The 21,814-nt window shown below is 40.2% G+C and overlaps 1 protein-coding gene across 2 annotated transcripts; it reads left to right on the top strand.

Moving 5' to 3' along the window:
- The first annotated feature begins 6,073 nt into the window (after positions 1 to 6,073).
- Positions 6,074 to 21,511, top strand: LOC113230990 (maspardin-like). 2 transcript variants are annotated; one of them, XM_026465114.1, is made up of 6 exons: positions 6,074 to 6,413; positions 7,062 to 7,302; positions 7,550 to 7,779; positions 9,367 to 9,615; positions 20,604 to 20,774; positions 21,452 to 21,511. In XM_026465114.1, the coding sequence occupies exons 1-5, from the start codon at positions 6,315 to 6,317 to the stop codon at positions 20,745 to 20,747; spliced, it is 963 nt and encodes a 320-aa protein (XP_026320899.1). In that variant the 5' UTR covers positions 6,074 to 6,314; the 3' UTR covers positions 20,748 to 20,774; positions 21,452 to 21,511. The 2 variants fall into 2 exon arrangements, with proteins under 2 accessions (XP_026320899.1, XP_026320898.1); XM_026465113.1 differs by lacking the exon at positions 21,452 to 21,511 and having other exon boundaries at positions 6,075 to 6,413; positions 20,604 to 21,408.
- The last annotated feature ends 303 nt before the right edge of the window (positions 21,512 to 21,814 follow it).

The following is a 21,814-nucleotide window of genomic DNA, read 5'->3' as shown; positions in this document are numbered from 1 at the left end:
TTCCTGGGATTTTAGAGAAAAGGGCATAACGTCATAGTCCTACATGCTAACCTAATATGAGTGGAGGACTTGAATACAAGTAACAAAAATATTGTAATTGACACTAAACACCAACACTATTATTATTCTTTATAATATTTTTAGTATTTTTAAACAAAATGTATAGTTGCAAAATAGATACCAATCACAATTAAATTAATCGAATAAAATTATTTCAAAACTAATAGAAGGAAACGTTTTATTTAAGACTACAGCGTTTGCGAAATCTAATATCCACAAATTCCAATTGTATTGTTTTTATAAATCAAATTAAATGTAACTAGCACACTGCCCAATAGAACAATAGAAACTAATTTGTTACAAGTTAAGTACCAATGGACTCGCAATATAAGGTTTTTATTGATGTATGATATGGAACCTAGTAATTATACGCATGAAATGCCATAAGAAAATTATATACATATATTCAAATACTATAAAGTAATATGTAAATAAATAGGTAAACAAAAAGATTTAATAAATTAACAATACACTAAACCAGGACCTATTACATAAGTTTTGAATTGTTCCTTAAGGGCTTCAACACATTCAGCTGTGTATTTTCTACTAATTAACCATAAATATCAATTTAACGTTATATCGGTATCTTGGAAATGCCAATATAAACATGGAATTTTATATTTCCACAATTTTCACACATTATAAAATTTTAAATTTGGACTCCGTCACTTCGACGCCATGGATGTTGTAATACGTCCGAAATGTCTAGTAAATAAAATATGTTTTCATACAGGATTAAGTCCCGAATTTAAAATCAGCCAATATAACAGAAAATCACAGAATTTTCGGAAGAATTCCAAATTTTGTATGTTATTTTCAATCGTACCGACATCGCAACATGGCAATCATATTATATTGTAACATATAGAATATTTACGAATCAATCTTATCGACAGTCGTTGAATATTACAAAAGAAATAAATAATATCATTCGGATTACTCATTCCATTGCAACATTGTGTACATCATTGTTTACAACTGCAAATGATCGGTCACACATACATACTGCGTAAATAATTTCGCAATTTGTGTTCCCGGTACCAACACGTAATTCCATTCTATTGAGCACCATTTTTAATCATAAACGAAATTTTCAAGACACCATAGAATTTTATCTTTTATAATCGTGTAGAAAGCAAAAAGCACACCAATAAATTTGAAATTCTCAATAAATAATTCAAGTTCCTAGCCGCAATAGAACCAGCCTGAGAAATTTATTCACAAAGGGAGGTAAAGATTGTGGAAAAACGTAAGGAATAACCATCTTAGATAAACCATTTAACTACATAATTAACATATCGAGTTTTTAGGTTTTCGCGATTGTTACACAGGAAAAGTCCTATACATAATTAACATTTTCTTTGTTAATAGTTTCATATTTTTACAATCAACAGTGTGCTAGTTATTATTTATTTTTAATAGAAGTAACTTCTATTTCATGTAGACATTCTTGTTTTATATAAATCTATATTTTATTCATAATGTCTAGTGTTCAGTAGTCGTTTTATTCAAAGCAATAATTTGGAGAAGTTTTGATAGTAATGTTGAATATGGATGATGTAGAATGGTCGGTTTTAGTGTGGAGTCCGTAGCGCTTGTTTGAACTGGATAGATAATATTTTTAATACTACTAATATCAGTGTATGAGTCATTACAATTTTGTTTTAATAATTTCGATCGCATGTTCTCATTACGTAAATATTAGGGTATTTTTTATTAGAGAAGGTAAATATTTGTATATGATGTGTTTGCACATTTGTAAACCTATACTCAATTTGACTAGTTTAAAAAAAGGATTGACAAGATGGGTTATCTTGTTTTTCATTATCAGCCAATCAAAGCAGTGTAACTTGTATTTGCGCTCTATGATTGGTGAATTTAATTTAGGAACCTGCGATTGTAGCGATAATTTATTAGAGCGTTTAAAAGACGAATTATTTAACGCTAAATGTGCCAAATTTTAGTTTAGATTTACGAATATGCGTCAGAATATACAAATATAAATTAGTTTCATCAATATATGTAACAAGACTCTGTGATTGTAAAACATTATTGCCAATATATTTGATTGTTTATTTTATATATTTTAGTTTAATTCTTTTAGTTTTAATGCAATATTGAAAGGCGTAATTACAAACAAGATTTTGATTATAACCATTTTTAATTGACATCTTTGTTGTGCTTTTAAAGTTTTGAAGTAAAATAACATCTTGGGTTTCACTGAAAATATTAAAGTGTACGAAAAATTAACTAAAGTAATAATAAATAGTTAATGAAACACCAAATATACCATATTGTAAATAAATACCTTTGCCATTCTAAAATATGCAAATTTATGATGTACAGAGATTTTATCGCATAACATTCAGATTCTCGATTATGCTCAAACAAATTAGTACCTACTATGTAATAAACACTAATGAAAGGTTCAATACTTATGTTAAGATAGAGTACATGCATATAATTATCTTATATTTAGTTACTCATGAAATTATCGGTAATGTACATTAAATACCTAAGTGAAAATGAATTTTAATGGTTAGTATGCACTAAGATAATTAGGTTACATTTGTATGAATGTAAGGCTTAGATTTATATTTCGGCTTCTAAATTTCTAATAAGCTACTTTATGTATGTACAATCACTTGTTGCTACTCTAATCTTTAACAAAGCATCGTTCATGGTCAAAACTTTTGCTTATAAATACCGATTTGACGTCCAGAATGTTATCAGTTTAATTAGGTTTAAGATAGATACATGTTAAGGGTTTGGAGATCATTGTAGACAAATTCACGAAAGTTAATTACAATATTTAATAATAAACAGAACGTGTTTGGATGCGATTTTTCACAACAGTCTTTCCTTTTTTTATATCTAATAAGATGACTTGACTAGCAGTCCACGCCCTCGAGAACAAAGACGACAAAGGCGCAGTTTTGATTTAATTCAACTCGCTAGCCACGCGTGTAGCACTCACGGGTTTTGGACAGATTATATTATATTATTAGGACTATCACTCTGTGAGACATACATTCCAGAGTTCTGTCGATCTATCTTCGGACGCGAAATTGGTGGTCTCGTCAAGTAAATGGCATTTATTATTATTTTGGATATCTAAGGCCCGGCGCCCACTGATGAGATGACTCGGCATAGGATTTTTAGGTGACGAAAAGTAATATACCTTAATGTTATGGTAAGTTGAAATGTCAATGATCATGGTCGTAGCTACAAAAACAATGCGCGACATGCATAGGCTCAATTTAAATTGCGGCGGAACGGAATGGAAGCGAATTTTTATTACAGCAGTGTACAATATCATAATGAACTTAAAGGTCAGTTGTGTAAAGTACAAACTAGATACGACTCAAAAAACAGGACCCCACGTCTACTAATTTTAAATCATGTCAGTTTGTGTCCTACCATTGCAATTAGAAAAATATTATTATTATTATAACTTCTGTGGTAGTTTTATTAAGGTAACACCGATCGTTAGTAATTGGCTGTATTAATTAATATGCCATCACTGACATTCCACTGCCATTGCAACTTAGACTATGGAAACTAATCCTCTAAGCATTGCAACTAGATTTTAACCATAGATTTAGTGGATATACTAAATCTATGATTTTAACAGTAAATACCAAAAACAGTAAATGTAATCTCAATGGAGTCCCAATGGAATTACAATGACCTGTGGTTTCTAGAAAATTACCAGAACTAGGGCCCAGCATGCTGATTTTGATTCAAATCGGAATCGAACCAATCGGGTAGTTTAGAGATTTTCCGAGCGAGAAGATGAAACTGTAGCTTTTTTTTGACTCCCGATCGGAAACTGCGTCTTTTCCGAGTCGAGGCGCATAATTGCGATTAACAACTGGCCGATCGGAAAGTTTGACATTTCTAATGTAAATTAGAACGCCCACGTATGGAGTTTCGCAGGGCGCATATCATTGCAGGATGGCTTGCACGCTGCGACTGCATTCATAATCTTGCGTTATTCGTCGGACAGCAAGGCAGACTGCAATGCAGGATAATGAATGAATGCCCCCTTCTGCCACCATTCATCATAATTCATCTGCCTTCAGCCATCCTGCAATGTGTCCTGCGAGACTCCATATGTGGGCCGCACGCCGAATAGTGTGTGAGCAGTCTTCTGGCTGAGCGGCGGACTGCCATGCAGGTACTAAATGGGCCGTTTAAGCGTCTAATTTGAAGGCGCCCGCCCTTACACTCTCGCCTCTTCCTTGGAACACCCATCATGATCTGCATAATATGATATGATCATGTAATTTGATAACGCATCGTACCGTAGCATCTTCAATAAAATTTAAAAAAATTAAAAACCCAACACAACAGGGCTAACAAACCAACAACTGTCACTGCCAAAGTGACATTTCACAGATTGTAAACATTTTTTCAACAAATTTGCTATTTCATAATTCATTTAGATAAGATAATGATAACACAGGTGTGACTGTATACTTAGAATAATAACGCATAGAAACCTAGTCCGCACACGCTAAGTGAGGCAAATTGAAGCGCTCCCAATGGGCCTACGACTACGAGCGGGCGAGCCGTCAGTGCTCAAGGTCAACTTGCACCGCGAACAGCTCAAGAATTTTAGCTAAAAATCTCGAAATGTGCGGTAAATAAGTGTAAAAATACGTCAGACAAACATAAAATAGATACTAACATCACATTCCACAAGGAAGTAACGCGTTTCAACTTGTATTTTTATATAAATATTCACTAAAACCGAAAATTAATTTCGTTGCAACAAGCCACGAAAATGTTACAAAGTAACGGATTTCTTTCTCCCATTTTTGCTATTCTGTTTCAAAATAATTATATTACGTAATTTTTAGAGAATAGACAATATCGCGATGGCTGCAGTTTATTTTTTATTCTAATGTAAGAGTGCATTTGACCTCCATTTCTGCAAGTTGGATGCGTACAAATGTTGTTTACAAAGAGCAACCCCTAGAGTTTCTTGCTCATACTTCTCGGGGGAATCTGCCTTACGAATAAGCGGTAGAGTTTAACCAATGTAACGATTTCAAGTAAGAAGAAATAAACTCAGAAAATCAGATTGTTTCTACGAATTGAGAATAGAAACTGAACTTATAAATAATGTTTCCTTTCACCTAGCGAGTAAAAAAAAAGAATAAGACCGGCCGGACCGTAAGCCGCTAAAAGATCGATCATATGTAAAGGTGGGCGTTTAAACGAAAAGCACTTAAAAGTCTGCTTTTTAAAATAAGCGCATAAGCACGCTTTTCATTTTAAGCGTAAGCGTTGGTCAATGCGCTTAAACGTTTTTCTAAACGATATTTTAAGCTTCAAACTAAAAAGCGTGTGAAAAGCTCTTTTACAAGCACGCTTTTCAAACGTACGTTTTAACGTTAAAAAAATAAGTAGTTTTTCCATTTCAACAATTAACAACTACAAAGTTAAACAACGTATGTTTTTGAATGCTTTTAAACGCCAATGAACAAAATGTTAATATAAAAATATTATATCATAAACAAAAATATAACTCGTTTTTTACGAAAAAACTTACGTATTTTAAAACTTTTAGTGGTCTACTTTTGCTTTTCACTATCAAAACAACGTTGCAAGTTTTTTTAACGTTAAAGTCTATACGCTTAAACGTTTTCTAAACGATTTTGTTAGCTTCAAACTAAAAGCCTCTAAGTGAAAAAGCGTATAAAAAAGTACGCTTTTTTAAAAAAGTATAACGTTTAAAAAAATAAGCAGTTTTTCCATCTCTAATCATATGATCGAATCATTTAACCCGATTACATTTATTATGGGTCATGATCGACCCGGGTTATCAGAATTGATCGATCGGCACAGGTCTAGTTGAAGTCCGCGGCTGTTTTCTACATTAAGTGGAACAAGGTGGATTCCTGAAAATAAGACCTAACCAAGTTTTACAAGTCAAAGCAAGATAGCTAGATAGAAAATAGCATAATATCGCTCTTTTCCTATATAGGTTGCATTACACAGATCGGATAAAAAAAGCAGAACAATCTGACAAATTAAATTCACGCGATATTCAACTTTATCATCTTCTAACAAAAGTTCGAAATAACACAATTTAAAGTTAACAAACAAAGTACGTGCCTATACATGATGTATCACGTATACATACAACAAGTAAATTATTTACGTGAGCATCTGGTGAAATAAAATATTATTTAGCTTTGGCCTTGTATACCACGTAATTGTTCAAATACTGTATTGGTTCGAAAATGAGTTACATCAGTGACTTATCGCAATCTGCCGAATATTTAAGTTTTAGGAGCAGTATTCCACTGAGGAAAGTTGTGGTTGACTCAGACGGTTCGAAGGTAAACACTTGTGAATTATATTATCTATTTGTATAATAGCATTTATATATCAAGGACAGAGCCCTTTACTTCTCTAATACATTATCTAGACTTCTTTAGCGTTATCTTCACACAGTTTTGTATACAAAATTTAGCCACATATATTTATAACAGTTTTTCTTCGTATTTATTTTTAATGTTCGAACCGCAATGTTATACTACCAGTTGTATTTAGAAAACTACGAGTTAATAAAAGGAATAATTACTTCCTTTTATTAACTCGTAAAACAAAGCACTACTTAATAATTTTTTGTCTGCAGTAGCAAAATATTAACTAAAAAACCAAAGCGTGTAACCCAAAAATTAAGAAAGAAAGCATGGTCACTTAATCTCAATTTATAAAAGTATAATGTGGTAAGTCTCCTACATTTTACTACTTATATGATTCTCTGGCCATGTCTGTGCAGAACCGTACCACTGCCCTCCTTATTTTTATCATAAAGCTGCTGCATTTTACTATGATTAGACTAGTACCACAGCTGTCAACATATTCAACTTCCTGAATATCAGAAATGTCTATAGGTGGTGGTTACCACTTATCATCACAAGGAGCATCTGACAGTTTCAATACAGTAAAATTTACGTTGTATTCTTCAATTTTATTTTTAGGCATGGAAAATCTTCGATTCAGGTCCTAAATCTGTCAACTGTCCTCTAATATGTCTTCCTCCAGTATCAGGCACAGCAGATATATTTTTCAAACAAGTCATGGGCCTGGCATGCAGAGGGGTCCGTGTAATATCAGCAGAGTCACCTCCATATTGGAATATGAAAGAATGGTGTGATGGGTTCAAACGGTTAATTGATTACCTTGAGTTGGATAAGGTGCATATTTTTGGAGCATCTTTAGGTAAGTGTAATTTATTATTTTGAACTTAAATAGGCTCTCAAGTATCAGAAGAATGGTCATATAACTTCATAAATATTTGTGTACAATGGTTAAAATACTGTGCATTGAAAAGTTTAAAAAATTATATTATTACCTATACCAATTTTTGCAATCTTTTATTTTCTGATTAATGTACACGATCAGCATATTATTTAATTGTAATATAAAAATATATCTGTTTTAATTCATAATACTTATATATTTTTAGGCGGTTTCATAGCGCAAAAAATCACAGAGTTGACAATAAACTGTCCACGTGTTGTATCTCTAATATTGTGCAATACATTCACTGATACAACTGTATTTGAATATCAAGATTCGGCTGCCTTATTCTGGTTATTGCCTTCATTAGTACTGAAACGCATGCTCATGGGTAACTTTACCACAGATAAAGTTGACAGGAGAATAGCTGAATCAATTGACTTTATGGTTGAGAGAGTAAGTATAGAAATGCCTTACATAAACACCATAAACACATCAGAATATTCTTGGGAGCAAATAAATTAGACTGCTTAATTTACATTGATGCTGAAACCCTTACTAATACTATTTCCTTCCAAGGGTATGATTTATAAACTTGCTTCTATGTGGTAAACAAAAAAAATCAAGAAAGCCTTTGTAATGAAGGTTAAATAGAACTTTTCAAAATGTGTATATTAAGAAATGTGCACATATTTATTTTACATAAGGAATTTCCGTTAAATTTCAGTATCATAGCAATGACTGTTGACAGTTAAATTCTTATATTTCATATATCAATTATAGTGTTTTTTTAAATGGGACAGTGCGTGGAAATCCCAAACCATAGAATATACATGGAAGCTGTCTTAACATAGAGGGAGTTTTTCCATCCTCTAAGAGGGAGACCCTCTACGTGTCTTAAGAACCATTAATTTTTTTTTTAATCAATTTTATCATAGACAAATTTTTGGTCAAGTGTGAGTCGTCCATAAAAATTCATAAAAGTGATCAAAATTTTTTTTACTGATTGATTCAGTTTCATGAAGGGATCATTTCATTGTACGAGACGAAAAAAATGAGAATGGCAGTTGCAGTTGCAGCAAGTTGGTTTTTGTGGACAACTCACGCATGAACAAAAAATTGACTATGCCAAAAATGTTTTCACAAAAAAACCTTATGGTTTCTAAGACAATTTCGTTGTATCTTCTACGGTTTCGGATTTCCCCATATTGTCTCATTAAAAAAAATACTACTTATAATTATAAGATTTAACAAGATATAATGAAATACAGACTCGTATGCATAATGCATTGTTAATTATATAAACATTAAAATTTCTAATGTTTTCTACATGCAATGTGTAATTGACTGCATGTCCGTTAACTGTTGTATCTTACATATTAAGTAGTTATTAAAATGTTTATTTTTTAATAACTGCAACTCAGTTTGAAACTCTGCCCAATGTTAAATAGAACAAAGAAATTCAGTTCAAATGATGAACAGCTATATTTTAAATCCTGATTCAAGAAAAAAGGTTTGAAAATATATTGATAATTTAAACATTATCATGTATCTATCTATACTAACTCACAGCTGTCTCTTTAATTTTTGACTAAAAAAATGACACTCAGAAAACTAAATAAATACGAAGGAAAATCTTTGGGAAAATGATGTGGTTTGTGACATTTTTTGAGATTGTCACATATTGGATCCATCTCTGGGGGTCTACTCCTATTCTCCAACCGATACCCGTTCCGAAACAATTACTGTCAAATAAGTAATACTCGACCAAATCAAAAGGCAATGTCAATTATGAAGGTTCATTCGCATCATGCGACTTTTAATTAGGTCGAGTATTACATATTGGACAGTAATTGTTTTGGATAGATGTCGGACGGAGAACGTGAGTAGACCCCCTGATACAAGCATATGGCACGAATTTGGTAGTGGTAGCATTTTGTTGTTCCAGTTTATTTTATAAATATCAAAATAATTTAACAAGATATATTTAACATGATAATTATCACTTCAAGCCCTGATTACTAATTGAAAAAAAAATTACAGTTGGAATCACTCAACCAATCAGATCTGGCTTCAAGACTGACATTGAACTGTACTCCATGCTATGTTCAACCACAAGCGTTACTCAATATTCCGATAACAATATTAGATGTATGGGACGACAGTGCCTTAAGTTCAAATGTTAGAGAAGACATGTACAAGTCGTATCCCCATGCTAAGTTGGCACACTTGAAGAGTGGCGGGAATTTCCCGTATTTGAGTAGAAGTGATGAAGTTAATCTACATTTATTAGTAAGTATACCTACTGCATTACCTACATGTCATAATGTCGATCAAGTAAACCTATTACTAACAACTGATATGTATAACTTATAATGTAATATAAATATAATAGTCAAACCTAAAATAATGTGATATTTACATTTTAGGACGCTCCTTCACCGCGAACATGCTCTTGTAATGTAACAGTTCAAAAGTGAGCATAACAGCGGTGAGGGAGGTGAACCGAGCATTCGTTGCGCAACACTTGTAACATTCGGTAGCCTCCTTCACCGGGAACATTCGCCTGTAATGTAACAATCTGTTCAGATTATTAGTAGGGTTAATTGTAAAAACCGAGTGATATTGAGAACCGGTTTATTCGGTTATTATGTCTAGGTGAACCGGTTACCCGGTTTTTCCGGATGTTTTTCTGTTGTCACCCAAATAATTGAATAAAATTGTCAGAAAACTAAAAAACATCAAGTTAGTGTTATATAAATTATTTTTTATATAATTCACATCTAATAAGATCAATAATGTCGCGAATTATAATAAAAAAAAATCAACAACATTACAAATACCCTAAAATAAATATACATATTTTAGACGCAAGCAATTAGACATCTTCTTTTTCAGTCTGATTCTCAGTTCAAGATGTTCCAACATCTGAATCAGTAGTCTGATGTTTATCATAGGTGCTCAGCGGCGCAGCTAGTTATTGTGGGGAATGAAAGAATGGTTGTGCCTACACCAAATGACCTAATTATCCTGGGAGAGAGACGCGAAAATTTGCGTTAACGCTAAGCCTTTCCCAGCTTGTCAGTAGCGCTACCAGGATTCCAGATGTTAAGCCTCATACGACTAATTGCACTGTCTATTGTCTTTTGAAACCTCTCCGTACCCAATCAGATGGCGGTATGAAACGGGTGTGGCGAAACAGGTTAGCAAATTGGGACGCAATGCGACATTTCTTTGTTTCATATCCCTGACAGGCTTGCTTTCGTTCAAGGAACTCGTCGAGGTGTGCTGATGCTGTAGTCGAAGTCTTACGTTTAGGTGTTGAGTTTTACATACCATACTCTGATGTACCCAATAGACCCTAAGCTCGTCCATGTTTTAGCGCTGATTGTAGTTGTACTGAAGTACAAAAACAACGTAAAGCTCCGAATGCTCTGAAGCTGAAGAATTTAATAAGACAGCAAAGACGTACAAATGAGTGTTATGCAGAACCAAGTTCGACCATGTGCGCCGTATAGGGGCCCAGTTTGCCTCTTTTCCATCAGATAGGAAGTCCTATTGGTCCCTGGCTAAAGATGTTACAAACTTTAGTCGTCCTTCTTTACCACCTCTGCTGAGGCCGAATGGCTCGCTGGCCCATACTGCGGAAGAGAAGGCGAACCTTTTTGCCTCACTCTTTGCAGAGAATTCATGTCTGCGTCATGCTAAAAACAGGTACTCAGAACTTAGCGGAGTCTAAACGTGAATAAAGCTAGCGGGCCAAATGGAATTCCAGCAATAAGTCCTGCTTAACTATGTGTCTCAGTTGACTCCTGTTCTCAGGTCGTGGGTTTCCACGTGGCACTTCCATATTCTGCAAGACTATGAAACTTGTTTTTGACAACCATCTCCTCGACAACGACTGCCTCAGTAATCGCCAGTGCGGATTCCGACGAGGGTGATTTTCTTGTGTATGCGTTACACTTATGGAGCGAAGCTATAGAAGAGGAAGGCGAAGCACTTGTAATGTCTTTGAACATTACTAAATAAAGCCTTTGACAATATCTGGTATGCAAACCTTAAGCAAGTTTCACTCTTATGGGCTTCCAAATGACCTTTGCAATTGGATTTCGGATTTTATGAGTGAGTTTTCGATTCGATCTTATTAAACTGGGCGATACACACATTGGGCGATAGACTTCCGGAGTACGTCAAGGTTCCGTACTGTCCACAACTCTCTCCCGCATATCAACGATATGTTAATTCCAGGTACCTTCAGGTATACTGATGACAGCACAGTTGTAGATAGGTACTTGATCAATGCATGGGTCAGCACAAAAGAAATCCAGTCTTGTCGAGAGTCTATGATTAGTCGTTTGGATTTGACACTTCGGCTGTCTCTGATTGGGGTGGTGCCAAACTTATAAAATGGAACGCTCTAAAACGCAGGCGTGTCTAGTCCCTTTGACTTGACTCCCAACTGTTTATGATATATCCATACCGATAGCCGACCAACGATAGCTACTTGGAATGAACCTATTGTCCAGTTTGAACTTCGGCAGATGTATAGAATCCATGGTCAAAAATGCAACCAGGAAGTTTGACATCCTTTCCAAGGTGAGGTGTTACTTGACTCTGGGGCAGTTGCTTAAAAAAACTGTTCAACGCACACATCCGGTCGTGTAAAGAGCACTGTTGCCATTTATGGGATAGTTCTGCTCAATACCAACTAGCCGCCTTGGATTCAGTTGAAAAGCCTGGCAAGAGCCAGTGTTGGGCTACATTTAATTGGTCTGGCAATTAAAGATTGATAATTAATTAATTGTCAATTGCGAAACAGCAATTAACGATTGATCAATTGTTTGTTGCGAGAACCGCAATTAACAATTAATTAATTGTTAATTTCGGCTCTCGCAACTAACAATTGATCAATCGTTAATAGCGTATATCTACAATTAACAATTAATCAATTTTCAATCTTTTCAATGTTTTTGATTAACAATTAACAATTAAAACTGACAATTATGATAAATTGTTGGATTGGGGGTGAGTTAGGGGTTGGTCAGGGGGGTCGGTCAGGGCGTCGGTCAGGGGTCGGTCAGGGCGTCGGTCAGGGGTCGGTTACTGGGTGGGTTAGGGGGTCGGACCGACCCCCTGATCGACCCCCTGACCGACCTTCGGATCGACCCCCTGACCGACCCCCTTTTTTTTTGTTAATCCGGGGGAATCTGCTTACAGATACCCGGGCCCCGCGGGGGCAGAGCCGGGGTTATGTGGGACTGGGCTGAACCCTGAAGAGGAGCAGCCCGACCGCACTAAACCCTCGGACTGTTCCTCCTCTCCGCTGTAGGTGGGGGTACGGGTACGCTATTGCACTCGTCCGCGCCCCCACCAGCGGCTGGCCGCGCCCTGCGCAGTCCCTCCCCGAGAAGGGAGACACATCGGTCCCCCGACTCCGAATGTGAGGCTCGCCGAACACCAGACGAGCCTTCCATCCCGGGCCCCTTTATGCTGGGCAGCGAACTCCCCCGAGTCCGGTACCCAGGGGCCATGGGGGGCCAGGACAGCATCCACTCAACTGTGAAGTTCAGTAGCTGCTCCCCCAGCCCCCGCGGTGGATCTGATGACAGGATCCGCCGCAACACCTTTTTTTTTTTTCTTTTTGACGGGGGGGAAATCTTTATGGATACCCCTGAGCCCAGGGAGACTCAGGGGTTATGTGTGGACTCTCCCTCCAGACTGGAGGGCCTACCCCACTAAAACCCCCCCGGGTTTCCCTCTCGCCGGTTGAGTCGGCGCCGTGGGATCGGTGAACATTCACCACGACGCCGCCCGGCCGCCCTAGCTTGCGCCAGGGCTCCCGCGCCAACGGAGGGGCGAGTCGGTTGTCCTCCGACCCGCCCCCCAGACGAGTGAGGCCGTGCAATGCAGGCTCCGGAGTCCCTGTCCAGAGCCCGCTGGCCTCACTAGGGGATCAGGCGAGCAGCGAACTGCCTTCGCCTTCTCCCCGTACGTCTGCGCCGAAGCGGGTGCGCGTCCGCCGCGTCCTCGCGCACCCGCTCCGCGGCCTCCTTTTGCGACATAACCTCTGCGCAAAAGGAAGCCACCGCCTCCCAGGACTCCTCGCTATCGAGCATGGCGGCAACCACGCTCGGCAGAGAGAGGTCCTGCCCTACAGTCCCCGTCAGAGTGCGGCGCTGCTCATCCCACCGGCTGCACACCTCTAGGGTGTGCTGCGCGGTGTCATCCGCAGCGCCGCACTCGTGGCACGACGGGGACGGTTCCCTCCTCGCCACCTTGTGCAGGTAGTGACCGAAGCAGCCGTGCCCGGTCAGCACCTGGACAAGGTGGTACGACAGTGGCCCGTGGGACCGGTTTACCCACTCTACGAGGACAGGGCGGATCGCCTCTATGGTACGAGCGCCATAGGGGGGATCCGCCAAGCCCTCTTTCCACCGGTCCCGCATGCGCTGCGCCGCGAGGCGGCGCTCCCGCTCCACCTCTTGGGGAGCGGGTCGCTCGCCTCGGTCCCTCATTCCCCGCCGGTAGGTGCGGACCTCCGCCAGGACCTCGGCTTCGAGGTCCCACGGCGGAGTACCGGCGAGGACGCATGCGGCAGCGCAGGCCACCGTCCTGTACGCCCTGCACATTCGCAGGGCGACCACCCTCTGGGGCCTCCTCAGCAGCGCCTTCGTCGCCGCTGATATGGCCCCACTCCAAATGGGAGCCCCGTATAAGGCCATACTCCGAGTCACCCCGGCGTATAGCCTTCTGCATGGGGCTCCCGGCCTCCCGAGGTTGGGCAGGAGCCTGCCCAACGCCGATGCGGCGCCCACTATTCGGGGAGCAAGTTGCCGGAAATGCTCCCCGAAGTTCCATCGCCGGTCCAGGACAAGTCCCAGATATTTCATCTGGGACTTGACCGGGACCGATACTCCCGCGATGGAGATGTGGGCGCCTGCCGGCACCGCCCAACCTCTACCTCTCCCGCCGAAGACGGCCACATCCGTCTTCGGCACGGCGACCTCGAGCCCCAGCAGTTGTATTCGGCGGACCACCATGTCCGCCGCTACTGAGGCTCTTCGGGCCGCCTCCTGGAAGGTGGTCCCACGGACGGCCACCAGCGTGTCATATCCGCCGCAACACCTAACGCGCTTCCGTGCGGACTCTCCGAAGAGAGTCCCTTGGAGCGCCCACCACGGGCCAACCGCCCACGTTCGGCCGCGGAGGATAGGACGAGAGGCAACGACACTGACACGTCCTTTCCCCCGCGGCCCCGCCGCCACTGCATCGTCGAAAGCGGCGCAGCCCCGCCAGGGTCGCGGAGGACAGGACGAGCGGTAACGACACACCGACACGTCTCTCCCCTCGCGACCCCCCTCCCAACGCGCATCCGCGCGGTCCCGCTGACCAAAGGAGCCCCGCGCGGAACGCCCTCCTCATCGGGCCAGCCTACCACCATCGGCCGGCCCCGTGGGTTCCTCTTAGCTTCGCCGTGGGATGAAATCGACTACGGCTACTAGAGCCCCCCTCTAGCACACCCCTAACCCAATACTGCTTGTGCACCTCGTTCACTCTCGCTATCTCAAAAGTTACCCGTCTCCGACATGCTGTCGCTGTCCTGTAGTTAGGTACCCGAGTTCGTAGCATTTAATTAACGTTTATTTACCATTATTAACTAGTATACAATGTTATTATGACTTACAAACTTACGTTTTAATAAAGGGTTTTTCAACAAGAACTTTGTTTTGTATATCAAAATAAAGCAATAAATTTAGATAACAATGATCCAAATTTTTATTGTGTTAAAAATGTAAGGTTTGGCAATCATGAATGAAAAACGATATCTGATAAATGTCCACCACTGTTGGGAATTTTCAATAGTTTTATTGCAACATTAACTGTATAAGTAACAATTGCCGTGTGGCAACACTCTTTCTCTTCTATCTCGGTGTCGGAATATACGTGTTGTGCAGTGATCTCAAGTTTTATCTAAATATAAACCAAAGTTTCCTCCAGTGGTCCTATGGCAATCAAGGCAGCTGCCGCACAACCACGATCACAGTTACAGATGTCGATTCTTTCATCAAAGTTTTTAATCATTTTTTGACAAAATGGTGTTATTATTTCGTTAATCACTTCACGAATTTTGAGTTTTATTTTATCGATTCGATTGACTTCGTATAGACTCTGTCTTTAAAATAACTCCATAAGAAATAATCCAGCGGTGTAGAATCACATGTTCGAGCTGGCCACTTAACGGCTGCATTTCGTGAAATTATGCGATCGGGAAATTTGGTTTGCAATAAATTCATTGCTTCGATGGCACAATTTTATCAAAAAGTGATTAAAAACATTGATGAAAGAACCGACATCTGTAACTGTGGTCGTGGTGGACATTTTTCAGATATCATTTTTCATTCATAATTGCCAAACCTTACTTTTTTTAGTAAAGTAAAAAAATGGAATCATTGTCATCTAAATTTATTGTTTTATTTTGATTTACAAAACAAAGTTCTTGTCAAAAAACCCTTTAGTTTAAAGACAAAACCGAAAATCCCGGGTTTTCCTTAGCTAAAAACCGGTTTACAAAATGGATGGTTATTCGGTTTTTTCAGTTAACCCGGTAATCGGTTTGCGTGCCCTAATTGTAAGGCTGCGACTCCACCAGATATGTGGAAATGTTTTCAAGTCTTTACTTAAGTTAGGTGCATGCGAGTGCCTTTGAGTGTCTTTGAGTCCCTTTGAGTGCGTTTGAGTGTCTTGAGTGCCTTTAATTGCCTTTGACGGCGTTTAAGTGTTTTTGAGTGCTTTTGAATGCCTTTGATGTCCTGAGTACCTTTAGTGCCTTTGAGAGCCTTTGAGTGCATTTGAGTCCCTTTGAGTGCCATAAAAGAAACTGGTACGGCCGCCTACTAGATGGATGGATGACCTGGTAAGGGCGGCGGTTAACCGATGGATGCACGTTGCGTCCGACCGGCTAGTCTGGTAATCTTTGGGGAGACCTATGTTCAGCAGTGGACGTCTTCCGGCTGATATGATATAAATTATTAAGATGATACAAATAGTTTGGGGGTTGACGTTGCTCGCTTCCGTAGGTTTACCCTCGAGACCCTACAAGTGGGTGGTGCTAAAGAGCAACAACTACTGGTGGTAGGCTTCGGCCGTGGCTAGTCACCACCCTCCCGACCCAGTTGAGTCACCAAGTGGTTTTTACCGTGTTCCGACTCGTGTTCGAGAGTTGCTATTAGGAGGTCGGGTCTGAACAGTTGCATTGCGTCTGACAACGAGTTGTAGCTGCTTGTACTGCCACACTGAGCACTCGGGTCTGGGGGCTAGCGGGATCTGAAGCACGGTGCATCGCTGACTGTCCATGGGAAGTTGGGGGCTCAAGTAGCGGAAAAGCCACCCGTGAATGGCTGCCTCGCCACCCAACGAAAAATCCCGGAATGCTCCGCCTTGCCGGTTGGGGACCAGAAGGGAGGACCAGGTGACCATCTCCGGGGGGGTTTCGGGCGTCCCCGCGGTCTCCAAACCGATTGTACCCTCGTGTGGCACAGTGAGCATGCTGCTTGGTTGAACACGACGTAGTGCCTCATTCACTGCCTTCCTCCTGCCTATTCATTTCTCAAAACAGCATGACAAGTCATAAGAAAGGAAACTAACATCTGAGATCTGCAATCAAATCTCGATTCAGTCCACTACCACCTTGAAACCGACAAACCGCAGCTACTGTTCCTCACATGACGCAGATCAGATGTCCGACTGACACAGCGTACCTCAGCTACCCCGGGTATACTCTGGAGCACAGGTTCGTACCTCGTGCCGTAGTTTGTGTGTTCGCGATTACATAGGTGTCAAGCGTATCAAGAATTTTGAGGCACCGAGTTTTTCTGTTTGACACAGGAGTTACACAAACAGTGTACTGCTGTGTCTACCGCTCGCACAGTGGAGATCGGGAGACGACCAAGCTGTTCCAACGTCTGAGGGAGACGTCTGATGAGACTCAGCTACCCAGCGGCGCAACTAGTCATTCTGGGGGACTTTAATGCTCACCATCAAGAATATTTGTTCCTATACCAGACCAGGACCTTCTGTTCACAACTGATCCAGACTGCTACTCTGTGGTCGTGGAAACCCTACTAGGTGGAAACTGTATCCGTATACTCCCCACTCGATCAGGGCCCTAGTGGCATGACACGGGTGTGGCGCTTCAAGTTAGCAGATTGGGATAAAATGCGCAATTTCTTTGCGTCATACCCTTGCCAGGTGTGCTTTAGTTCAGGAAACTCGTCGAGCTGTGCTAATGCTGTAGTCGAGGTTTTGCGTTTGGGTATGGAGTATTACATACCATACTCTGATGTACCCAATGGACCCCGATTGTAGCTGTGCTGAAGCACGTAAACAGTCCGCGTGCCAAACTTGGGCAGATGCTCGACAATGCAAAGCTGCGAGTACTCAGAATTTGAAGAAAGCTTTTAATAAGGCCGCCAAGAAGTGCAAAAGTGTGTTACGTAGGGCCAAGTTCGACCATGTGCGCCCCATAGGGGCCAAGCTTGCCTCTTATCCAGCAGGCAACAAATCCTTTTGATCTCTGGCCAAAGCGATCGAATCTAACTTTTGTCGCCCATCTTTGCCACCTGTGCTAAGGCTGGATGGCTCGCTGGCTCATACTGCGGAAGAGAAGGCGAATCTATTTGCCTCACTCTCTGCAGAGAGTTCGCGTCTGGATGCCGCACAGTGGGCCCAAATTGATAATTCTTGGACATTATTCCTTAGACATAGGAATAACTTGTGGATTATCGAGCAAATTTTTTTTATGTGATAGATAATAACATTCCTAACAACTTTTATTATTGTATAATTTCTTGAAAAGTTGATAGTATTGGTGAAAAAAAATATTTTTTTTTGTGTATGGAGAAATATATATTTTATTTATCATCTCAAAATTATGCGAAAATGTAACGTGTGTGGTTTATTTACAGTATAGGTCCAATCATTCTCTATCAAGAAAAAAATAATCCATCTGCAGGTACTTGCGGCTTTACGAGATGGCATAATTTTAGATTTGTTATTTATTTTTTAACACAATATAGTACTTTCTACTTAACTTTCGTGTTATTGTTATAACATTCTCTAAATTACACTAAAACTAATTTTTCTTTATTCGTAACACATGTATTTTGTTAAAAAAGTACATAAAAAAGTTAGCAATTTTGCCGCACCTTTACTTACAAAGCCGCAAATACATGCAGACGGATTATGTTTTTCTCCATACAAATATTTTTTTTTTCTCCGAAACTATCAACTTTTCAAGAAATTATACAAGAATAAAAGTTTTTAGGAATGTTTTTATCTATCACATAAAAAAAAATTAGCTCGATACTCCACAAGTTATTCCTATGTCCAAGAATTATCAATTTGGGCCCACTGTGTGCCGCAGGGACCACCTATTACCTCAGGCTGGCTGCACTATGGCGCCAGTTCGCATACGCCAAAAAGAGGAACTCTGCGAAATCTAGACGTGAATAAAGCTAGCGGGCCAGATACAATTCCAGCAATAGTCCTGCGTAATTGTGCGCCTGAGATGTCTCCTGTTCTCACACGCTTGTACCGTCTCTCACTTGAGACTGGTGTGGTTCCTAGGTCGTGGAAGCTTGCAAACGTGCAACCTGTGCCGAAAAAGAAAAGCAGAGCTGACCCTGGCAACTATAGACCTTTCTCAGTCACTTCCGTACTCTGCAAGACTATGGAACGTGTACTCAACAACCGTCTCCTGTCGTACCTTGAAGACAACGACCTCCTCAGTGATCGCCAGTACTGATTGCGACGAGGGCGATCTACTGGGGATCTTCTTGTCACGTATGGAGCGAGGCTATAGAAAAGCAAGGCGATGCACTTGCAGTGTCTTTGGTCATTTCTAAAGGGTCAGAGTCTGGCACGCAAACCTTTTAAGTAAGGTACCCTCATATGGGCTTCCCAGTGACCTTTGCAATTGGATCTCGGATTTCTTGAGTGAACGTTCCATTCGAGTGGTCTTAGAAGGCTACTCTTCCGAACATATGGCGATACATACTGTCTGCAACTCTCTTTCTGCTGCATATCAATGATATGTTAATTCCAGGTACCTTTGCGTATGCTCATAACAGCACAGTTGTAGATAGGCACTTGACCAATGCAAGGGTCAGTGGAAAGGAAATCCAGTCTTGTCGAGAGTCCATGGTTAGCCGTTTGGATTTGACACTCCAGGCAGTCTCCGATTGGGGCGATGCCAATCTTTTCAAATTTTGTCAAAAACGCAATCGTGTCTATTCTCCACAAAACGGAGTCCCTTTGAGCCGACTCCGACTTTTCGTAATGTATGCATACCCATAGCCAACTGTCTCCACCTTCTTGGAATGGACCTGTCGTCCAATTTGAACATATACATTGAATCCATGGCCAAAAATGAAGCAAGGAAGCTTGGCATTCTTTCCAGAGTGAGGCGTTACTTTACATCGGGGCAGTTACTTCAGCTGTACCAAGCACAAGTCCGGTCGTGCATGGAGTACTGCTGCCACCTTTGGGATGGCTATGCTACATATCAACTGGCCACTTTAGATTCAATTGACAATCGTGCCAAGAGGGTTATAGGTGACTCGGAATAAGTGGAGGCGAAGCTGCAAAGCCTTGAACAAAGTTGCCTTTTTTTTTTTTTTTTTACGGGGGGGAAATCTTTATGGATACCCCTGAGCCCAGGGAGACTCAGGGGTTATGTGGGGACTCTCCCTCCAGACTGGAGGGCCTACCCCACTAAAACCGCCCCGGGTTTCCCTCTCGCCGGTTGAGTCGGCGCCGTGGGATCAGTGAACATTCACCACGACGCCGCCCGGAGAACAAAGTTGCCTGCTTATCGGTATTTTACAGGATATATCATGGAGAGTGTGCGATGGAATTGCACGATTTAATTTCCTTTTACCTTTCCCTTCCCATCACCTATGTTGTGGATAGTCCAAAGATTCGCACGAAGCGTTACGTTTCCACATTTATGTATATGGCGAACGGCTATGGAGTGGAATTCCCTGCCTGCAGACTTGTCCCCTGAACGTTATAACTTGGGCGTTTTCAAGGCGAGAGTGAATAGGCATTATTTAGGTGTGCATGCTCATCGTCACTTTTCATCAGTTGAGATGGAGGTCAAATGCGCACTTATATTTTATAATTAAAAAAAATATATAAAATACATACATTTTCTACTTCTGAGGTAAATAGAAACATGTTGTAGCCTGTACAGAAACAATTAATTGTGATTTCTTTTATAGATTCATCTACGTCAATTTGACGGTACTGAACAATCTCCATCCTACACCAGTCTTCACAAAACTCCTGCTCCGTCGAACAACCAGCCTGAAGAAGGAACTGTCAGTTATTTCAATCAACAAGAGAAGTTCGTCAAGATTTCTTGAACAACTTGATTATAATTTTGCAATAATATAATTATAATTGACTTTATCTATATTTATTGTTCTTATAAAAGGTGTTACAAAAGGGCTATATAAAATATTTCAGCCGGTGATCGTGCTTATGATTGCAAACAGCAAAACTATAATTTTATATTAGCAATCGGTATCCAACATTCGTTAAAATTTGTCGTCGTTAATAGCCCTAAAATATGATCACACCTGTGTTATACCCTATAAAAGCAATACTATAACAACTATAAAGGCAATAACAGACAAAAGTACCAATAACACGTAACTAAACCTCTAGGACCAATGGTCTGGAATTCTGACTGTAGACAATGATGTCGAATATCGAGGCTAGCGCTAGTTTAATGGCTCAATATTATGTTATTCTTTCACGATATGCATTTAATGCTGTGTCCTGTGTTCACACTTAAAGAAAGAAAAGAAGAACGGGATTTGTCAAACCCGCTTTGGGCCCACAAACCGGTGGACGCGGTTATGAGTTAGAAATGGTCGTGATATTGACTTATTGAATCGATATGTCTAATGCAGCAGACGATTTAAGTAGTTTATAACAATATTATAAGATTTGATATTAGAAAATTACAGGGTGGAGTTGATATATTCTTATTTTGCCTTAGAATAGTATTTAACATTTGGAACAAAATTATTATATATGTATAGAGTATAATATTTATAATAATAAATACTTTTAAAAAATCATAACAATAAAGTGGTAGATAAGAAAATAAAGTGTTGTCGATTATATTGTTAAACAATAGATTTAGAAACATGTATAATTTGTATAGGTATGTACTACACGCGTAAATATAATTAGTTTGGAAAAATGTGATACATGTGTGTGTGTGTAGTCATAATATAAGGTGTTATCATGAGAAAGATTGAGTGACAGCTACCGACGACAGTTTAATATGATTGTAACACGCAGACTTCCAAAACGCTGTCGGCAATAAACCTTGTGTTCTTTAAATATAATAATTAATAAAGCATCAATACCCTACGCCGTCAGCATACGCCGATTAAGGCGGGGTCACTCGAGTACCCCA

The sequence above is a fragment of the Hyposmocoma kahamanoa genome, unplaced genomic scaffold (genome assembly GCF_003589595.1).
Source record: "Hyposmocoma kahamanoa isolate Upper Pololo Valley unplaced genomic scaffold, ASM358959v1 64, whole genome shotgun sequence".
In the NCBI taxonomy this organism is placed as follows: Eukaryota; Metazoa; Arthropoda; class Insecta; order Lepidoptera; family Cosmopterigidae; genus Hyposmocoma; species Hyposmocoma kahamanoa.
The sequence above is the reverse complement of the archived record's forward strand: the minus strand, read 5'-3'. Positions and strand labels throughout refer to the sequence as shown.

Coding starts and splice junctions, on each gene's coding strand:
- LOC113230990 (XM_026465114.1), top strand. CDS start 6,315: ATGAGTTACATCAGTGACTTATCGCAATCTGCCGAATATTTAAGTTTT. Junction 7,780..9,366: donor TTGACTTTATGGTTGAGAGA/GTAAGTATAGAA, acceptor AAAAAATTACAG/TTGGAATCACTCAACCAATC. Junction 9,616..20,603: donor AAGTTAATCTACATTTATTA/GTAAGTATACCT, acceptor TTTCTTTTATAG/ATTCATCTACGTCAATTTGA.